This window comes from Podarcis tiliguerta, assembly GCF_965153285.1.
Source record: "Podarcis tiliguerta genome assembly, chromosome: 9".
Lineage (NCBI taxonomy): Eukaryota > Metazoa > Chordata > Lepidosauria > Squamata > Lacertidae > Podarcis > Podarcis tiliguerta.
The window spans coordinates 9,240,920-9,257,884 of record NC_139542.1 but is presented as its reverse complement, the minus strand read 5'-3'; the positions used below and the strand labels follow the sequence as shown (position 1 = coordinate 9,257,884).

Sequence of the window (16,965 nt, the reverse complement as noted above, 5' to 3'; positions counted from 1 at the left end):
CAGATTTCTGTTGTAGATCACCTCTTCTGTGATGTAGGTATGATGTTTCTGGGGGTGGTCTTGGACTCCAAGGCAGGCAATTTAAAATGTCTATATAAGGGCAGACCCTTTGTTCGGGGTCCTTCTCCTTTCCTGCATGTGAGGGGAGCACCCTGTTGCAACAGTTCAATAAAGATCAGGCTTACGAGCTGCTTTGCTTCTCAGTATTCTCTGGTTGGCCTCTGTTCTTTTCTCCGACTGATGGAGAACCTACAAAGGACTCTATAAGGGCTCTTGTATCCCACATAAGGGAATAAGGGCAGATTTTCATTTATTACATCATAGAATCCAAGAGTTGGAAGGGACCACATGGGTCATCTAGTCCAACCGCCCTCATTTGCCCAACATAGGGATTGAACCCATTATCCTGAAATTAAGATTGAGGTTGGATGGCCATGTGTCATGGATGCTTTAGTTGAGATTGCTGCAATGCAAGGGGTTGGACTAGATGACCCTTGGTGGATTACTTCCAACTCTATGTCTCTTTCAGACCGGGCTCTTTCAGGTTTTAAAACTAGGGCACACTATATATGGGGCTGCCCTTGACATGCAACCTTCATCTGGTCCAAAATGCAGCTGCTAGCCCCCCTTCTAGGGCCCCGAGGGGGGAGAGTGCGGTCTCCAAAGGCTGATGGATCGTCAAATGACTGATAACTGTGGAATAAGGTTTATCTGCATTGTAATGCAAACAGTTTTGCCTAACAATTTAACTTGGAAGGTACTGGTTGAATGAAGCTCAAAAGGAAGGTTTTGGCAATTAATGATTGGAAGTTGCTGCGCCATTAAACTTCAGATAAAAGGCTTGGACAACATCCCAGATTGGAACGGAGACAGAGGAACCTGCGCTGATACAAAGACAGTTGGAAAAATATATACTAACGAAGCTGTATTCGACGGATGAAAGTACATGATGTTTGACATGATTGAGAATCGTGGACTCAGGGTCAGAGAATTATAAAGCGTCAAAATCGAGATGTGGGAAATATAGAAACAAGGAGGAGAAGCAGGGCTGAGATGTGGAGATATGCTTCAGAGATCCAGACCGTGGGGAGCTCCAAAAAATTAATAATTATAATTTGGACCATAACTTGGTCTTTTTTATTTTAGTTTTTTATTTTAATTTATTTAATTGGAGCATTATGATTGGATATATTAATTGGATGTTTTTTATTGGAAAATCAATAAAAATGATTTAATAAAAAACAAAAAACAGAAACAAAATGCAGCTGCTAGATTACTGGCTGGGCTTCTGTTTAGAAATGAAAAGAAGCTTTCAGAACTATATTGCATCTTACCTTTCCAGCAAAACAAGCAGCGGGGTCCTCCGTGCCACAACAACTGTTCGCCACTGTTAGGCTATCGTCATAGAGAGCAACGAGAAGAGCTTCTGGGGCATACGTAAATGTCTGGGCAAAGCGGTGTATGTAGCTGCAACAGAGAGAAAAGCGTCTCAGAACATTTCACAGAATGTTTGCGCTAGGTCTTCCTATGCTCTTATAAAGGTAAAGGGACCCCTGACCATTAGGTCCAGTCGTGACCACTCTGGGGTTGCAGCGCTCATCTTGCTTTATTGGCCGAGGGACCCGGCCTACAGCTTCTGGGTCATGTGGCCAGCATGACTACGCCGCTTCTGGCGAACCAGAGCAGCAAACGGAAACACCGTTTACCTTCCCGCCGGAGTGGTACCTATTTATCTACTTGCACTTTGACGTGCTTTCGAACTGCTGGGTTGGCAGGAGCTGGGACCAAACAACGGGAGCTCACTGCGACCTTCTGATTGGCAAGTCCTAGGCTCTGTGGTTTAACCCACAGCGCCACCTGTATCCCAGCGCCACCAGCGTCCCATATACAGTGGTGCCCCGCAAGACGAATGCCTCGCAAGACGGAAAACCCGCAAGACGAAAGGGTTTTCCGTCTGCAGAGGCGCTTCGCAAGACGAATTTCCCCATGGGCTTGCTTTGCAAGACGAAAATTGACGAAAATTTTCGGGGGTTTTTTCCGCTCCAAAACCCCTTTTTCTGAATCGCTAAACATTGATAAAATTAAAACTCTATACATATGTGAAATCTGTTAAACCCAGTGCTTTTTTTCTGAGGTGACACAGGGGGACGCAAAACCGCTAATCCCCCAAGCCTTAAAAAGCCGTTTTTAGCCCTTAAAATGTCAATAGCGCTAATAGCGCTACTCCGTCAATGGGCTTGCTTCGCAAGACGAAAAAACCGCAAGACGAAAAGACTCGCGGAACGGATTCTTTTCGTCTTGCGAGGCACCACTGTATTATATATATATGACCATATATGCTCTTATATCAAGCAGCTAACCAGGACTTTTATTCTTCATGAATAAGTTCTTGAAAAGTTTGTTTTAGGAAGGAATTAGTTCCAGTTCATTCCTCACCTTACAAATGAATTAGTACCCAAGGCTCTGGGTCAAGGCTGGTACAGTGGTACCTTGGGTTATAGACGCTTCGGGTTACACGTTTTCAGGTTACGGATGTGCCGAAACCTGGAAGTACCGGAATGGGTTACCTCCAGGTTTCAGCACTCACGCATGCGCAGAAACGCTAAATCGTACTTTGCGCATGCGCAGAAGCGCCAAATCGTGTCACATGCGTGCGCAGACGCAGTACTGCGGATTGCAAACGTGCCTCCCGCATGGATCATGTACGCAACCGGAGGTTCCACTGTACTGTTCTCTTCCTATTTTAATTATTGGTATGGGTTTAACCAGTGCTTTTTTCCTAAAAAAAATTAAAATACTCATATTGAAGTACTGTCCCTCAATCAGGCCAAACTTAGATTCACAAAATGTTTAGGGGTATGCGTCCCCCTGTGTCACCTCAGAAAAAAAGCACTGGGTTTAACAGATTTCACATATGTATAGAGTTTTAATTTTATCAATGTTTAATTGTTTTTAAATGATTGGCTTCTTTGAGAAAATGTTTGTACCGGTTCTTGTTTTTAACTGTAAGTTGCATTTGAGTCCTGTCCGGGGGGAAAATGCAGGTTGTGAAAAATAAATATATAATAATGATAATTAGGGCTGCGTGGCTACTTTTTTCTTCAAAATAAACACATTCAGTTTCAGTCCTGCATATTACAACACATCATAGCTTGTCTGGGAGAACTTAAATGTTTTTCCTTGGAGCCTAAGGCCCCAGTCTCTTCCACAAGTCCTACCACTGATGAATTAAGAAATGTCCTGTTACCTTCAAGTCGGGTGGGAAAAAAGCATATAAGTGGGTTCTCCCACCTTTTTGACGCAGGTTTATGTTGAAGTGGGAATTAAGGTCAGTTTGCAATTTTGAGTTTGGAACCAGCAGGTGTTGCCAGTAATGAATAAGCACATTTAAATTACAGCTAATTAAAAAGCTTATCTCTAGGAAAGTGTGTGTGTGTAGGGGGACACTTACTTATAAATTTCCCGCTGTCTACAGTCCACATTACACAGGCATTCAGGAGTCGGACGTGCAACATTTGAACTGTCGGTATTCTTGTCCCATGGCAGGGAATATATGCATAAGTATTTCTGCAAGGAGCCAGAATTGTCTAGGCAACAGTCGTTAATTCTTTTATCTTGGGTTGAGAGTTTATTGCAGGTTTTGGCAGTGTGGTTCGACACCTGGGGAGGAAAGGCAGGCAATGATTTCGCAACAAAACTGAACCACATGCGATGGTTCGTGTGGAAGGATGCGGGCACCAAGGGACCAATTTCATGTGGCGTGTCCAGCCACAGAGGCCAATTTCAAAGTAATTAACTAACTCGACGTTTTTAAAATCCACCTTTTGGGAAAGGGCCATAGCTCAGTAGTAGAGCATCTGCTTTGCAGGACTGGAAATGTCCACTGTTTGAAACCCCAGAGACTTAACTGCCGGTTAGTGTAGACAATACCAAAGAAGATAATCCAGTGACTTTACTCAAGATAAAAAAGAGCCATATGTCCCTGCTTCACCTGAAATGTCCCTGGGGAGAAATATACCATCAAGGACTGGCTGAAGAGTAGTGGCAGAACCCCCTAGGGCAGGCACAGGCAAATTCGGCCCTCCAGATGTTTTGGGACTACAACTCCCATCATCCCTAGCTAACAGGACCAGTGGTCAGGGATGATGGGAGTTGTAGTCCCAAAACATCTGGAAGGCCGAGTTTGCCTATACCTGCCCTAGGGCGATCTCAGAGGAGGAAGGCTCAGAGCCTGGGGAGTGGTGGTGGGACACTGAGAACAAGTCAGAGGATGAAGCGGGGGCAGAATGATTGGAGGCTGAAGAAGCAGCAGGCTTGAGTGAGAGAGAGGAGCCAGATGCAGAAAGCAAGGCAGACTCAGAACATGAAGCAGAGAAGGAGGGGCTAGAGGCAGCAGAAGCATCTACCGAGCTTGTCTCTCCGACTGTAGCAATCTCCCCTCCTCCCTTGCCTCCATGTTTAAGGCTGCTTTGGAGGCATCCAGCTGGGGAGGGGAGTTAGTGGGAAGTGCTCTAGTTATCTCCCGCTTGGACTACTGCAATCTACTCTATGTGGGGCTACCTTTGAAGGTGACCCTTTAACTAGAACTACAACTAATCCAGAATGCAGCAGCTAGACTGGTGACTGGGAGCAGCCACCAAGACCACATAACACTGGTCTTGAAAGACCTACATTGGCTCCCAGTATGTTTCCGAGCACAATTCAATGTGTTGGTGCTGACCTTTAAAGCCCTAAATGGCCTTGGTCCAGTATACCTGAAGGAGCGTCTCCACCTCCGGACGCTGAGGTCCAGCGCTGAGGGCCTTCTGGCAGTTCCCTCATTGCGAGAAGCAAAGCTACAGGGAACCAGGCAGAGGGCCTTCTCGGTAGTGGCACCCACCCTGTGGAATGCCCTCCCATCAGATGTCAAAGAGATAAACAACTACCTGACATTTAGGAGGCATCTGAAGGCAGCCCTGTTCAGGGAAGTTTTTAATGTGTGACATTTTAATGTATTTTTAATCTTTGTTGGAAGCCGCCCAGAGTGGCTGGGGAAACCCAGCCAGATGGGCCGGGTACAAATAATAAATTATTATTATTATTATTATTATTATTATTATTATTATTATTAGACAAGGACCTTCAGTCCTGGCAACTATTCCATGGGGGCTTGGGATGCTGTTTTCTTGAATAAAGAGCTAACTTTTCTGCTTGTCTCTACGTCTTGAGTGCTGACCTACATCTGAACCAGCCCTGACATATACAGTGGTACCTCGGTTTTTGAAAGTCTCCGTTGAAGAACATTTCAGAACTCGAACGCCAAAAACCGGGAAGTAAACGCTTTGGTTTTCAAATGCGCCTTGGAAGTCGAACATGCCACTCGGCTTCCATACTGAGTTTTCCATATTGATTTTTCCATTTTCGAACAATTCGGAACTCGAATGGTCTTCCAGAATGGATTACGTTCGAAAACTGAGGTACCACTGTACGTGATCCAAACCAAAAATGAACTGATTGAAGCATGCCTACCTTCCTATAGGAAAACCTTTGGATATTCTTTTTTGGAATTCATAGACTCATTGCTCTAAATCCACACTTCCTTGGAAGTATTGAAATATGTAGAACTTGCTTTCAAGTATATGGCTCAGTCTTTGTTACATAGTCGGCATGATCACATGACACAGTTCTTCCTGTCTTGTATCATTTTGGAACCAGTGGAGGGCAGGATCACATTTCTGAATGCCCCATATAAAAATTGTTCTGCAGATGGAAAACCAGCACATAGAAGACTAATTGAGAAGGCCCAATTAAAGCCCTTCTCTCTGATTTGCTCCTTTTCTATGTGGAGCTGGAAGCGGTACAACCCAGCAAGAGCTACATCACCTGATTCTGCAGATAAGAGGACTCAGCCATTCCTGTCGGACACAGAATGCTCTACTATTTTCAACAGAATGACAACGGCCATCAATGTGAAATGGCCTTTTGCTCCTGAATGCTCACCTCCTTCTGGACGCAGTCTTCTTCCAATGAATCGCAGCACTTGGCAAGCACTTCAGAAGCATCTTCAGCGAGGGATAAGATATCCTCCACAGAAGCATTTGGACTTTTCTGAGTATATGTTATGAAATAGCTAGACATGGGCAGATAAAATAAGTGGGAATTTAAATTAGTGTAGCTATCCCAAAACGGTCCGTTCAAAAACCCCTAAAAACTCTGAAACCCCATTTTAAAATACAATATACTCCTATAGAGACTCCTTATACTGAGTTTAAAACCAGAATTGCATTTGGGTAGAAACTGTTTCTCAGGCGGCTAGTCCTAGTCTTTGTAACTCTGTACCTTCTTCCAGAAGGCAGAAGCTGAAAGAGATCATTTCAGGAGTGTGCACTATCCTGCACTATCTCTGCAGCTTTCTTATGGCACCTGGAAGCATAGATTTGATCCAAGGTGGGAAGAGTGCAGCCAATTATTCTCTCTGCAGTCTTTACAACCCTGAACAGCATTGTTTTTCCCCTGGCCGTGCAGCTCCTATTATTATTATTATTATTATTATTATTATTATTATATACTGCCCTATACCCAGACCTCTCAGGGCAGTTCACAGAATTGCTGCAACATGCCTTCTTGTCTGAAGCAGATTAGGAAAGGGGGCAGTGATTGGCTCCATTTCCCAAATCCTCTGATACTCTCTGACCTTCCCACATTTAGTGTGGTGTATTCTAGCCATGGGACGCGGGTGGCGCTGTGGGTAAAAGCCTCAGTGCCTAGGGCTTGCCGATCGAAAGGTCGGCGGTTCGAATCCCCGCGGCGGGGTGCGCTCCCGTTGTTCGGTCCCAGCGCCTGCCAACCTAGCAGTTCGAAAGCACTCCTGGGTGCAAGTAGATAAATAGGGACCACTTACTAGCTGGAAGGTAAACGGTGTTTCTGTGTGTGGCTCTGGCTCGCCAGAGCAACGATGTCACGCTGGCCACGTGACCTGGAAGTGTCTCCGGACAGCACTGGCCCCCAGCCTCTTTGAGTGAGATGGGCGCACAACCCTAGAGTCTGTCAAGACTGGCCCGTACGGGCAGGGGTACCTTTACCTTTACTATTCTAACCATGCTAAGCTAAATGTGTGAAGAATCCCAGTCCCTAATATGTGTCCAGGCAATAATAGGTCTATTGTCATGATCTGGCTTCAGGCAGTGACCTGGACACAGTGGATGGGAGTACCAAAATGTTTATAGAGGATCTATACTATAGGGAACCTCTGGCCCAATTTGGGAGCTCCTGAGTGAAGCTGGCATCTCACAAAAGGGAGACTGTGGCTCTCCCAGTTTCTCATTTTTCCATTCTTAAATTCAGTTCTCCACATTTCTCCAGCAATTTGTGATTTTTTTGTTTAAATCCTCATGAAAATTCATTAGCATTTTAGTGTGAATTTTGCCCGACAAACACATTTTTGTATGCAGTTTGGGCTAATGTTCAAGTTTTAGCAAACTATTTCCCTTAACATAATGCATGTTTGCATGTTATTTTCGTTAATACATTCATTTTTATGCAAACTCCCCCTTATATTATTGTCTAGTTGAAAATTGCATTGCAAAATTCAGTAAAGTGTGATTTATTTATTTTTTGGAACAATGGTTGTGTTTCAGTTCTCATATTGTTCTGCAACGTGTGAATTAGGTAGGTTTACCTTTAGATATGAAGTGAATCATTTTTTGTGTGCCCTAGACAGAATTCTTATGCACTACCGCATTTGAAAAACACGACTTGAAAGACACATTTGGATATGGTAGCAAATTTGGTACTATCCCGTGAAATTCCATTGCAGTTTGCTTCTTCCAACCCAGATAGATCTATCCAAGCTTTCACAATGAACAGGAACTACCAAAAATTCAGAGATTCAACAGGTAAAGTTCTGACTTGCCATAAATACATAGGATGCAGAAGGTTTGCTTTGTACCTGAGTTTTGTTTTCTCTTTCCCAAACACGGAATAGCGGGAGCACGCTTTGTTGGACAGATCAGTGAGCATCATGAGAGACTTCCTCTCCAGCTTCTGCAGCATAAAAGAAAGAGGTGAGATCAAACACTTGACATACTTAGTGAAGGGATCTGCTTCTAGCAGATCTGGAAGTGCCTGTTAACAGGAATCTGAAATATAACAGAGCTTTGCAATCACACATTTTCACTCAATTTAGTTGTCAGGGATGTGAGGCGAGTGGTCACGAGGAAGTCCTAGAACTCTGTCATAGAATACCAACCCGTAAAATGGGTGTTAGGAACATTCCTTCCCAGAGTGAAAGAGAGAGCTCTGAGGAACAAGGGGAGTGGCAGGAAGGAGGAGACAGAGGGTTGCTTCCTTCACATGCGGAGAGTGAAGCAAGCCCCTCCTTGTTGTGATGCGCCCAGGGAGTCGGTCCAGTATACCTGAAGGAGCGTCTCTACCCCCATCGTTCTGCCCGGACACTGAGGTCCAGCGCCGAGGGCCTTTGGGGGGTTCCCTCATTGCAAGAAGCCAAGTTACAGGGAACCAGGCAGAGGGCCTTCTTGGTAGTGGCACCCACCCTGTGGAATGCCCTCCCACCAGATATCAAAGAGAAAAATAACTACCAAACTTTTAGAAGACATCTGAAGGCAGCCCTGTTCAGGGAAGCTTTTAATGTTTAATAGGTCATTGTATTTTAGTGTTTTGTTGGAAGCCGCTCAGAGTGGCTGGGGAAAGCCAGCAAGATGGGCGGGGTATAAATAATAAATTCTTGTTGTTGTTGTTATTGTTGTTATTGTTATTATTATTATTATTGTTATTGTTATTATTTGGCAGGCCGCCAGCTGGCTCCAAATGCAATGTGTTTAGTCCTGAGAAAATAAAGCACCTACCTCTTTTAAGAAGCAGACTGTGGGTTGCGCATGGGTACAACATGTTCCGACGATGGACAAGTAGGTCGTTGTGGAGGCGATCAAGAGTGGCAAAGGTGTATGGCTATGGTCAATGGAAAACTCATACAGAAACCTAGAAAATGGACCACAAAGTAGAACATAAGTGATTGCATACCACAAGTGAGGTCAGCGAAATCTTTGCAGCTACTTCCGTTGTCAGACTTTTCCAAGTGCTGAGTCTCCACATTTTATGCTGTAAAGGGATGGTAAATTTTAAACTCTACTAACTGGATGTTAACTCATAGAAGTGATAAGAGGAAAGATAAATAATATCCTATCTAACCTCCAAATCCCTCCAATATTAAATCCCCATCTGTGCAAAACAACAAGATAAAAACCCGTTTGTGATTTTAAAGTTCTTTCTTGCTTCACAGACACCTCACTGAAAAGAACTTTGGGCAAACTGGAGGAAAAATACGTTTCTAGAAGGAAAATATATGGGGTGGTATATTTGCATTATAACAGACCCAGGAAGGAGCCATAGCTCAGTGGGTGGAGCACATCACATGCTTTGAGTGCAGAAGATCCCAGCTTTTCCTCTCTATTGTTGAGAGTAGAAAACTAATTCTAGGCTGAAAAACCTCCGCTCCCCCCCCCCCGACTGCTGTTGGTGGACAGGAGTGAGCTAGCTGGATCAATGATCTTGACTCAGCAGAAGGCAGCTTCATAGGGTGAGATTTGTAAGAACTAGAGTGGTACCTCTGGGTGCGAACGGGATCCATTCCGGAGGCCCATTCGCAACATGAGCAGAATGCAACCCGCGTCTGCAGGTCGCGATTCGCCACTTCTGTGCATGTGAGTGACACTTCTGTGCATGCGCGGGACAGGTAAGTGGCACAGTTGAAATGCACACATGACTCACCTGTCCGCTAAGTCCTGGGGGTCCTTTCTGAAGGCCCCACATAGTTCCTCATTGGATGGCTCCACATATGTATGGAACTCCTTGGGTGGGTGCTTCAAGGCTGCAAGGCAAAGCTTTCGTTCAAGGCCTTCCTCACGGCAACAGGCAGCTGTCCCTGGATGCTTCGGGAAAGGGTTATTTGGGTCACAGGATTTGGCCGAGAGTGCTAAAGACTGGGTAGGAGGAAGAGAGAGGGAAGGAAAAAAGAGGAAATGTTATAAGCTTGCCTAAGTACTACAGCCTCTGATACATAAGATCACAAGAAAAAAACACTGTCTGATCAAAGCAAAAGGAAATCTAGGTGGAATCTACACACATACAGAAAACACTGTGAAATTGTGAACAGAATGTGAGTAACCTCTTTTTATACTTTTATAGAAGACTGTGTCATGTCTTATCTTTTATGAGGGAATAAGGGGGAAATACCAGAACAGTTATAATAGAGGCTTTAGTGAGCCTGAGCAAATACATCCACTGAGTTTAAAAAGGGGAATGTTACTCTGCTAAATTGTAGAACTTGTTAACACAAGTTGGAAAGGATATAATCAAACAATAGACGCGGGTGGCGCTGGGGGTAAAACCTCAGCGCCTAGGACTTGCTGATCGTATGGTCAGTGGTTCGAATCCCCGCGGCAGGGTGAGCTCCTGTCTTTCGGTCCCAGCTCCTGCCCACCTAGCAGTTCGAAAGCACAATTAAGTGCAAGTAGATAAATAGGTACCGCTTTATAGCGGGAAGGTAGATGGCGTTCAGTGTGCTGCTCTGGTGCCGGTTCGCCAGAGCAGCTTCGTCACGCTGGCCACGTGACCCGGAAGTGTCTCCAGACAGCGCTGGCCCCCGGCCTCTTAAGTGAGATGGGCGCACAACTCTAGAGTCGGACACAACTGGCCCGTACGGGCAGGGGTACCTTTACCTAGATGCTCTCCTGCATCCCTGAACATTCCCACATGACCTTCCTCAAACCCCTGCTATAAATCAGTGTTGCATGCCTCTTCTCCTGCAGCGTCAGGAGAAGGGGTGTGTGTGATCTCCACCATTCCTCATCCGCCTCACCCTCTTGAGTCCAATCCCTGACAGTTTGGAATGGAGCAGCCCAGCAGGAGTGCATGGGTGAACCAGCAGAGGCAGCCCCTTCCCACGGCAGGGACAGCGGCCCCCTTGGGAGCTACTCTGAACTACCACGGTGGCAGTCCGAGCTCTGACAAGCACATCTGGCCAGCTGACTGGGGGGGAAGGGAGGAAGGACAGCAAGTGCCCCGGCCATGATGCTGACATCTATGCTGCCACCAACTGTTGCTCACTGAGCCTGCCTGAGCGCATGCTGGCCTGACCTCGACTTGGAAGGAGCGTGGCATGATGAGGGGGCATGGAGGGGGCAAGGGAACCCCCGTCACCTGCCATACCCCCCAATGTTCTCCTCAAGTTGGTACCACTTAGCACCGAGAAGGTCTGGGTGCACATATATGCTTGTGTACCTCTGTTGTGTAGCATTCCGGGTCGGCTCCCTCAACGCAGCATTTTTCCGCAAGGGCGACAATCTCCACCGCGATACTCTTGACTTCCTCAAAGGTGCTGTTGGTATACTTCCTGCTGTTCATGATAATTGCTCTGCGAACCAACAGGAGGGAAAGGGTATTATAATAATCTTAGTATAATCCAAAGTGCTGGTTTTGCCCTATGGAGCCTTAAATGGCTCAAGGACCACCTCTCTCTATATGAACCTACACGAACCCTGAGAGCATCCTTTGAGGCCCTCCTTCATGTGTCTCCTCCTTGAGAGGTCCAGATAGTGGCAACATGAGAATGGGCCTTTTCTGTGGTGGCTCCCCACTTGTGGATTGCTCTCCCCAGGGTGGTTTGCCTGGCACCTTCATTATACAGTGGTGCCCCGCAAGACGAATGTCTCGCAAGACGGAAAACCCGCTAGACGAAAGGGTTTTCTGTTTTGGAGGAGCTTCGCAAAACGAATTTCCTATGGGCTTGCTTCGCAAGATGAAAATGTCTTGCGAGTTCCTGCGGGGTTTGTTCCCTCCCCCCCCTCTTTCCCAAGCCGCTAAGCCGCTTATCAGCTGATCTGCTAAGCTGCTTAACAGCTGATCCGCTAAGCCGCTTAACAGCTGATCCGCTAAGCCGCTTATCAGCTGATCCGCTAAACCCGCTAAGCCGCTAATAGCGCTAAGCCGCTAAGCCGCTAATGGGCTTGCTTCGCAAGACGAAAGAAACCGCAAAACGAAGAGACTCGCGGAACGGATTCTTTTCGTCTTGCGAGGCACCACTGTATACCTTTATGACCCAGGCAGAAATATTCCTCTTCAACCAGGCGATACGATAACGACACGATACTATACAATACGTATCTACAATAATCTACATAAGACATTCAAAAACCAACAAGCCTGCTATCCCAGCTATCCCAACCCGGTTAGCCCCTTAAAGACTCTGATACCCCATAATTAAATGCAATATACTCCCATAGAGACTCCTTACACTGCGTTTAAAACCAAAATTGCATTTGGATAGAAACTGTTTCTCAGGTGACTAGTCCTAGTCTTTGGCTGGTTAACATTTGATACCTTGTGAAATGTGTTGTGGGAAAGGGGTGGGGCTCATTGGTTTACTTTTCTTCTTATTTTTTATATCATGTACTTTGTGTTTTTTATCTTGCATTTTTATGTTGTGAACCGCCCTGGGATCTATGGATGAAGGGTGGAATGCAAAACAGACAGACAGACAGACAGACAAACAAACAAACAAAATGACAAACATGGAATTGTGGAGTTGGGAGGGATCCCAAGGGCTTTGTTGCAATCAAACAATATATCAATTTTGTTTAATAAGGGTAAAAAAACCCCAAATATTTCCACGCTATACTGTGGCCACCAGCTGCAGCCACCAAAACCCTAGACACGAAAAGCCATTCAGTTCCACATTCTGGCAGTCTCCACCCACAATGCAGTAGGAGCTATGGGACCGCCTCTCCTGGTATGTCCCACGGAGGACCATATGGTCTTCAAACAAAAACATCTTGGCGATCCTGGGCCACAGGGAGGTTAGGCTGGCCTCAACCAGAGCCCGGGCTTTTTTGGCTGTGGCCCCAATCTGGTGGAACACTATGTCACAAGAGACTAGGGCCCTGCAGGACTTGACATCTTTCCGCAGGGCCTGCAAGACAGAGCTGTTCCACCGGCCTTTGGCCAAGGCACAGTTTGACCCCCTCTTTTGGCAATCCTCACAGAACTCTAGCCCAATGGTTGCCATTAATTTGATTCTGAATTGATTTTAGAATGAATTGATTTTAGAATATATTTCAATTAATTGATTGTGATTTTATGTAAACTGTGTTACTTTTATTGTTGTTAGCCGCTCTGAGCCCGGCTTCGGCTGGGGAGGGCGGGATATAAATAAATGATGATGATGATGATTTCTCCCTCAGATTCAGCGTGCCTTACCAAATGGCTGTGTGATCCACCAAACTCTCTCCTTAAGTTATTGGGTTCTGGCTCCCCCCACCCGGCTTGGCTCAGTATTTTCGAAACCAAACAAGGGCAGCCCTGTTCAGAAACAGATATTTGATATCTCCCTTTTACTGCCAGAGCTTCCCCATTTTGGCTGGTCTGAATGACAGCAGGTGTGCGGCTCTGAACAGGCGTCGCCTTCAAAAATACGTACAGAGAACGGAATTTGTCTTTCCCCAAGTGGTTGAATTCTTGACAGATTTTGTCTCTCATGTAATCCCGTCCTGAAAAACCAAACAGGAGGAAGAGCAATTAATTCAAGAGCCCGTTTGCATTTCAAAGAACTACCATATCACCCCAGTTACTGTTATCATCATTGTCACCAGTCATCAATAAAATGAGGATTGAATTCTCCGGAGCCATGATGGAGTTCGATAATAAGAACATAATACAAGCTTGCTGGATCAGGCCAAAAGCCCATCTAGTCCAGTATCCTGTTCTTACAGTGGTCAACAAGATGTCTGGTGGAAACCTGTGACCAGGATTTGAGCCGAGGAGCACTTTCCTGTGGTTTCTAGCAACTGGTATTCAGAAACATTTGCTTTCTTCAGTTGTGGAGGCAGGGCATAGCCATCATGGCTTTGTAGCCATCAATAGTCTTCCCCTCATATGTGGTGGGAAAGTAGAGAAGTTAAATTTTTTTGGAAAATGATATACAGTGGTACCTCAGGTTACAGACGCTTCAGGTTACAGACTTTGCTAACCCATGGGAAGGGAAGAAGAAGGGAAGTCATGGATATGTTAAGGTTGTTTAAACGAATATTCTAAAATGTAAAACAGAAAATTTAATAAAAATTGGGGGGGGGAGGTTGCTTGCTTGATAATGGCCGAGCTTAAAGATCCTGAAAGCATGCTGCTGTTTATTCTTCAATAACTCCAGGTTAGGAACAGTTTCTGGAAGATGGCTTACACCTTTGGAGAGGCACAAAAGGACCCCTGACCATTAGGTCCAGTTGTGGCCGACTCTGGGGTTGCGGCGCTCATCTCACTTTATTGGCTGAGGGAGCCGGCGTACAGCTTCTGGGTCATGTGGCCAGCATGACTAAGCCGCTTCTGGCAAACCAGAGCAGCACACGGAAACACCGTTTACCTTCCCGTCGGAGCGGGACCTATTTATCTACTTGTGCTTTGACGTGCTTTCGAACAGCTAGGTTGGTAGGAGCAGGGACCGAGCAATGGAAGCTCACACCGTCATGGGGATTCGAACTGCTGACCTTCTGATCGGCAAGTCCTAGGCTCTGTGGTTTAACCCACAGCGCCACCCGCATCTCTTGGAGTGGCATAAGTCACAACCTAAAGACAGCTCACTGTTTCAGCAATTGCCACCGAGTGCTTACGGTGCTGAAATGAGTCTTGACAATCACCAAGGGGAAGATATTTTATCCGAAACCCACCTCTCTCGTTTCCTCCCCTCCAGGGCCCCAATTTCCACAATTCCTCTCTTGTCTCCTCTTGATTCATTAAGGCTAATAGGGCTGCAAAATGTAATAAAATAAAACATCCCAGCATCCTTTTTACCGCTGCTTCTTTCATCCTCACTGCACATTTTGGAAATGAGTATGTTATGTTCTAGAAGCAAAAGCTGAGAATTTCTAAGGGAAATTGCTGTTTCTGCTCATTAATTCTGGGCGAAGGCTTTGGGTAGAGAGAGAGAGAGAGCATGGAAACCCCAACAATGAAGGAAGGGTTTGTGGTCTCTTCTGGGAGCTTCGAGACTGTCATTCTTTGCAGTTGAAACAAACAAAATAATATATTTTTTTTTCATTCCATCAGCACCTTAGAGACCAACTAAGTTTGTTATTGGTATGAGCTTTCGTGTGCATACACACTTCTTCAGATACATTGAAACAGAAGTCACCAGACCCTTATATATAGTGAAAGGGTGGGGAAGGGTATTACTCAGAAGAGTAGTGGGATTCAAGGACGTTTTGTGCAGTTAAGAGTGGGCGAAAATACTCTGGCAGTTTAAATCCACTTTAAACAATGGAATTTGTCTTTTTCTTTTTTTTTTTGCCACCTGGCGAGTGAAAAGAGAAATAGCTAGAAAAGTGTCGGGCGAATGAAAGATGAATGGGAAGATGTATAAACACCCCATGTGCAAATCAAGCTGCATGCTCATGAATCGTTGGCATCTGTCTGTTTTGAGAGACAATGGAGTGTGCCTCTGGGGGTGAAGTCAAACAGCTGCATTAGCAGCACTGAAGTGACCTCCCTGGGGTGCAAGGCTGGGCAGTGTGTCTGGAGGTGCTGGGCTCTCTTGCCCTCGCTGATGAGGCTCAAAGGAAAGCAGAGCAATACACTTGTCAGCAGCTTGGCTCCAGGAGCTGCCAGAAGGCGCCATCCAATATGTCAGGAGTTCAGCCTACACTCAAGTAGGACCCTGGCAGAGACACATGCCCAACTGGCATGTTCCTTCTCTTCTGGTCGATTGTTTGGGAGCTTCAAAGGCTTTCTTCAGCCCGAACATCACAGCGACCAGTGCCAACCGACATCGGCACACTTAGGGATCTGCAGAGTCTTCGCAGTTGCGTAACAGACCTCAGCAACTCAGCATTTTGGCTAATCTACTTTATTTACATATAAACACACACAGAGCACTGCAACGTGGCTACCTCTCTAGCATCAGACAGCAAAGAGAAAAAGAACAAAGGACAATAGTCCCACTTCACGGAACACAGTAACACAAACATCTTGTCTCCATCACATCCCACTCTGTGGAGTCAAAACATACACCATCATGTGACAGACAACAATCCAATGACTGCAATTATGGAGCAGGAATTCTAACACAACGATCTTATGGACTCTACTCCTGATGTGTGTAGGGTATGCTCCTTAGCCTTTTCTTCTCCTGAAGATATCCCACAAGGTAGGGGAGGTTTAGGGTCAGAGTTTCTCTTCTAGATGGGCTACCTACCCAGATTCACGAGCCCCATCTGCCACTCAGTTCCCTCTACAGCAGGTTTAGAAACAGCCTTCTCTTGAAAACTGAACCCACTCTTAGTCTCATCCACTCAATCTGCCAGAGGCTGTCTGTGAAGCAGCACCAGTGAGGAGTTTAGTCTAGGATGCATTCTGAGAGGGCCAGATAGAGGGGGCTGGAGGGCCACTTTTGACCCTGGGAATGACCCCCCCACTGCCTTAGAGCAATAATAATGAGAAAACAGAAAGATTACAACTTCTGTTTTAGGAAGCGATTCAGTACAGAGGCCAAGGGCATTGGAGAGTAGAAACTAGCAAAGAGGTAGAGAAATAGACAGGAACAGAAGAATAATCAATACTGAGTTGGTCTGTATAAGTTTGGAAAACAAGCATCTTAGAAAAAAAAGACTGATAAAATAAATATGCGTTCTTAAAAATGCAGGTTAGTCTACAGAAGTGGAGAATAGAGAAAGAGGAGAGAATGCGAAGATGGTATTTCAGGGAAATAATAAAATAAGTAAAACTAAAAGCAACCATATCGGCGCCATCCAGGTGCTCCCAGCAGCTCCCAGGGAAACAAATGAGTGAAAAGTAGACTCGGCTCCTTGAAAATAAATGGAGGAGGATGCAAAGGAAAAAAGAGAGGTTCATTAAATGCAGTATAAAAAGAAAATAAGAAAGTATGGGAGTGTTAGAGAATGCAGCATACATAATATTCACTTTGAA

At 45.5% G+C, this 16,965-nt stretch overlaps 1 protein-coding gene across 1 annotated transcript in view; it reads right to left on the bottom strand.

Annotated features, from left to right (window-relative positions):
* Window positions 1–16,965, bottom strand: part of GC (GC vitamin D binding protein) — a 37,369-nt gene that overhangs the window by 5,155 nt on the left and 15,249 nt on the right. Inside the window, exons 2-9 of the mRNA XM_083398489.1 lie at window positions 13,472–13,541; window positions 11,278–11,410; window positions 9,766–9,977; window positions 8,844–8,976; window positions 7,928–8,022; window positions 5,980–6,109; window positions 3,452–3,660; window positions 1,335–1,467 (exon numbers count right to left, since the gene is read on the bottom strand). Coding sequence (XP_083254615.1) covers window positions 1,335–1,467; window positions 3,452–3,660; window positions 5,980–6,109; window positions 7,928–8,022; window positions 8,844–8,976; window positions 9,766–9,977; window positions 11,278–11,410; window positions 13,472–13,541 — 1,115 coding nt within the window. The remainder of the gene's footprint in view (window positions 1–1,334; window positions 1,468–3,451; window positions 3,661–5,979; window positions 6,110–7,927; window positions 8,023–8,843; window positions 8,977–9,765; window positions 9,978–11,277; window positions 11,411–13,471; window positions 13,542–16,965) is intronic.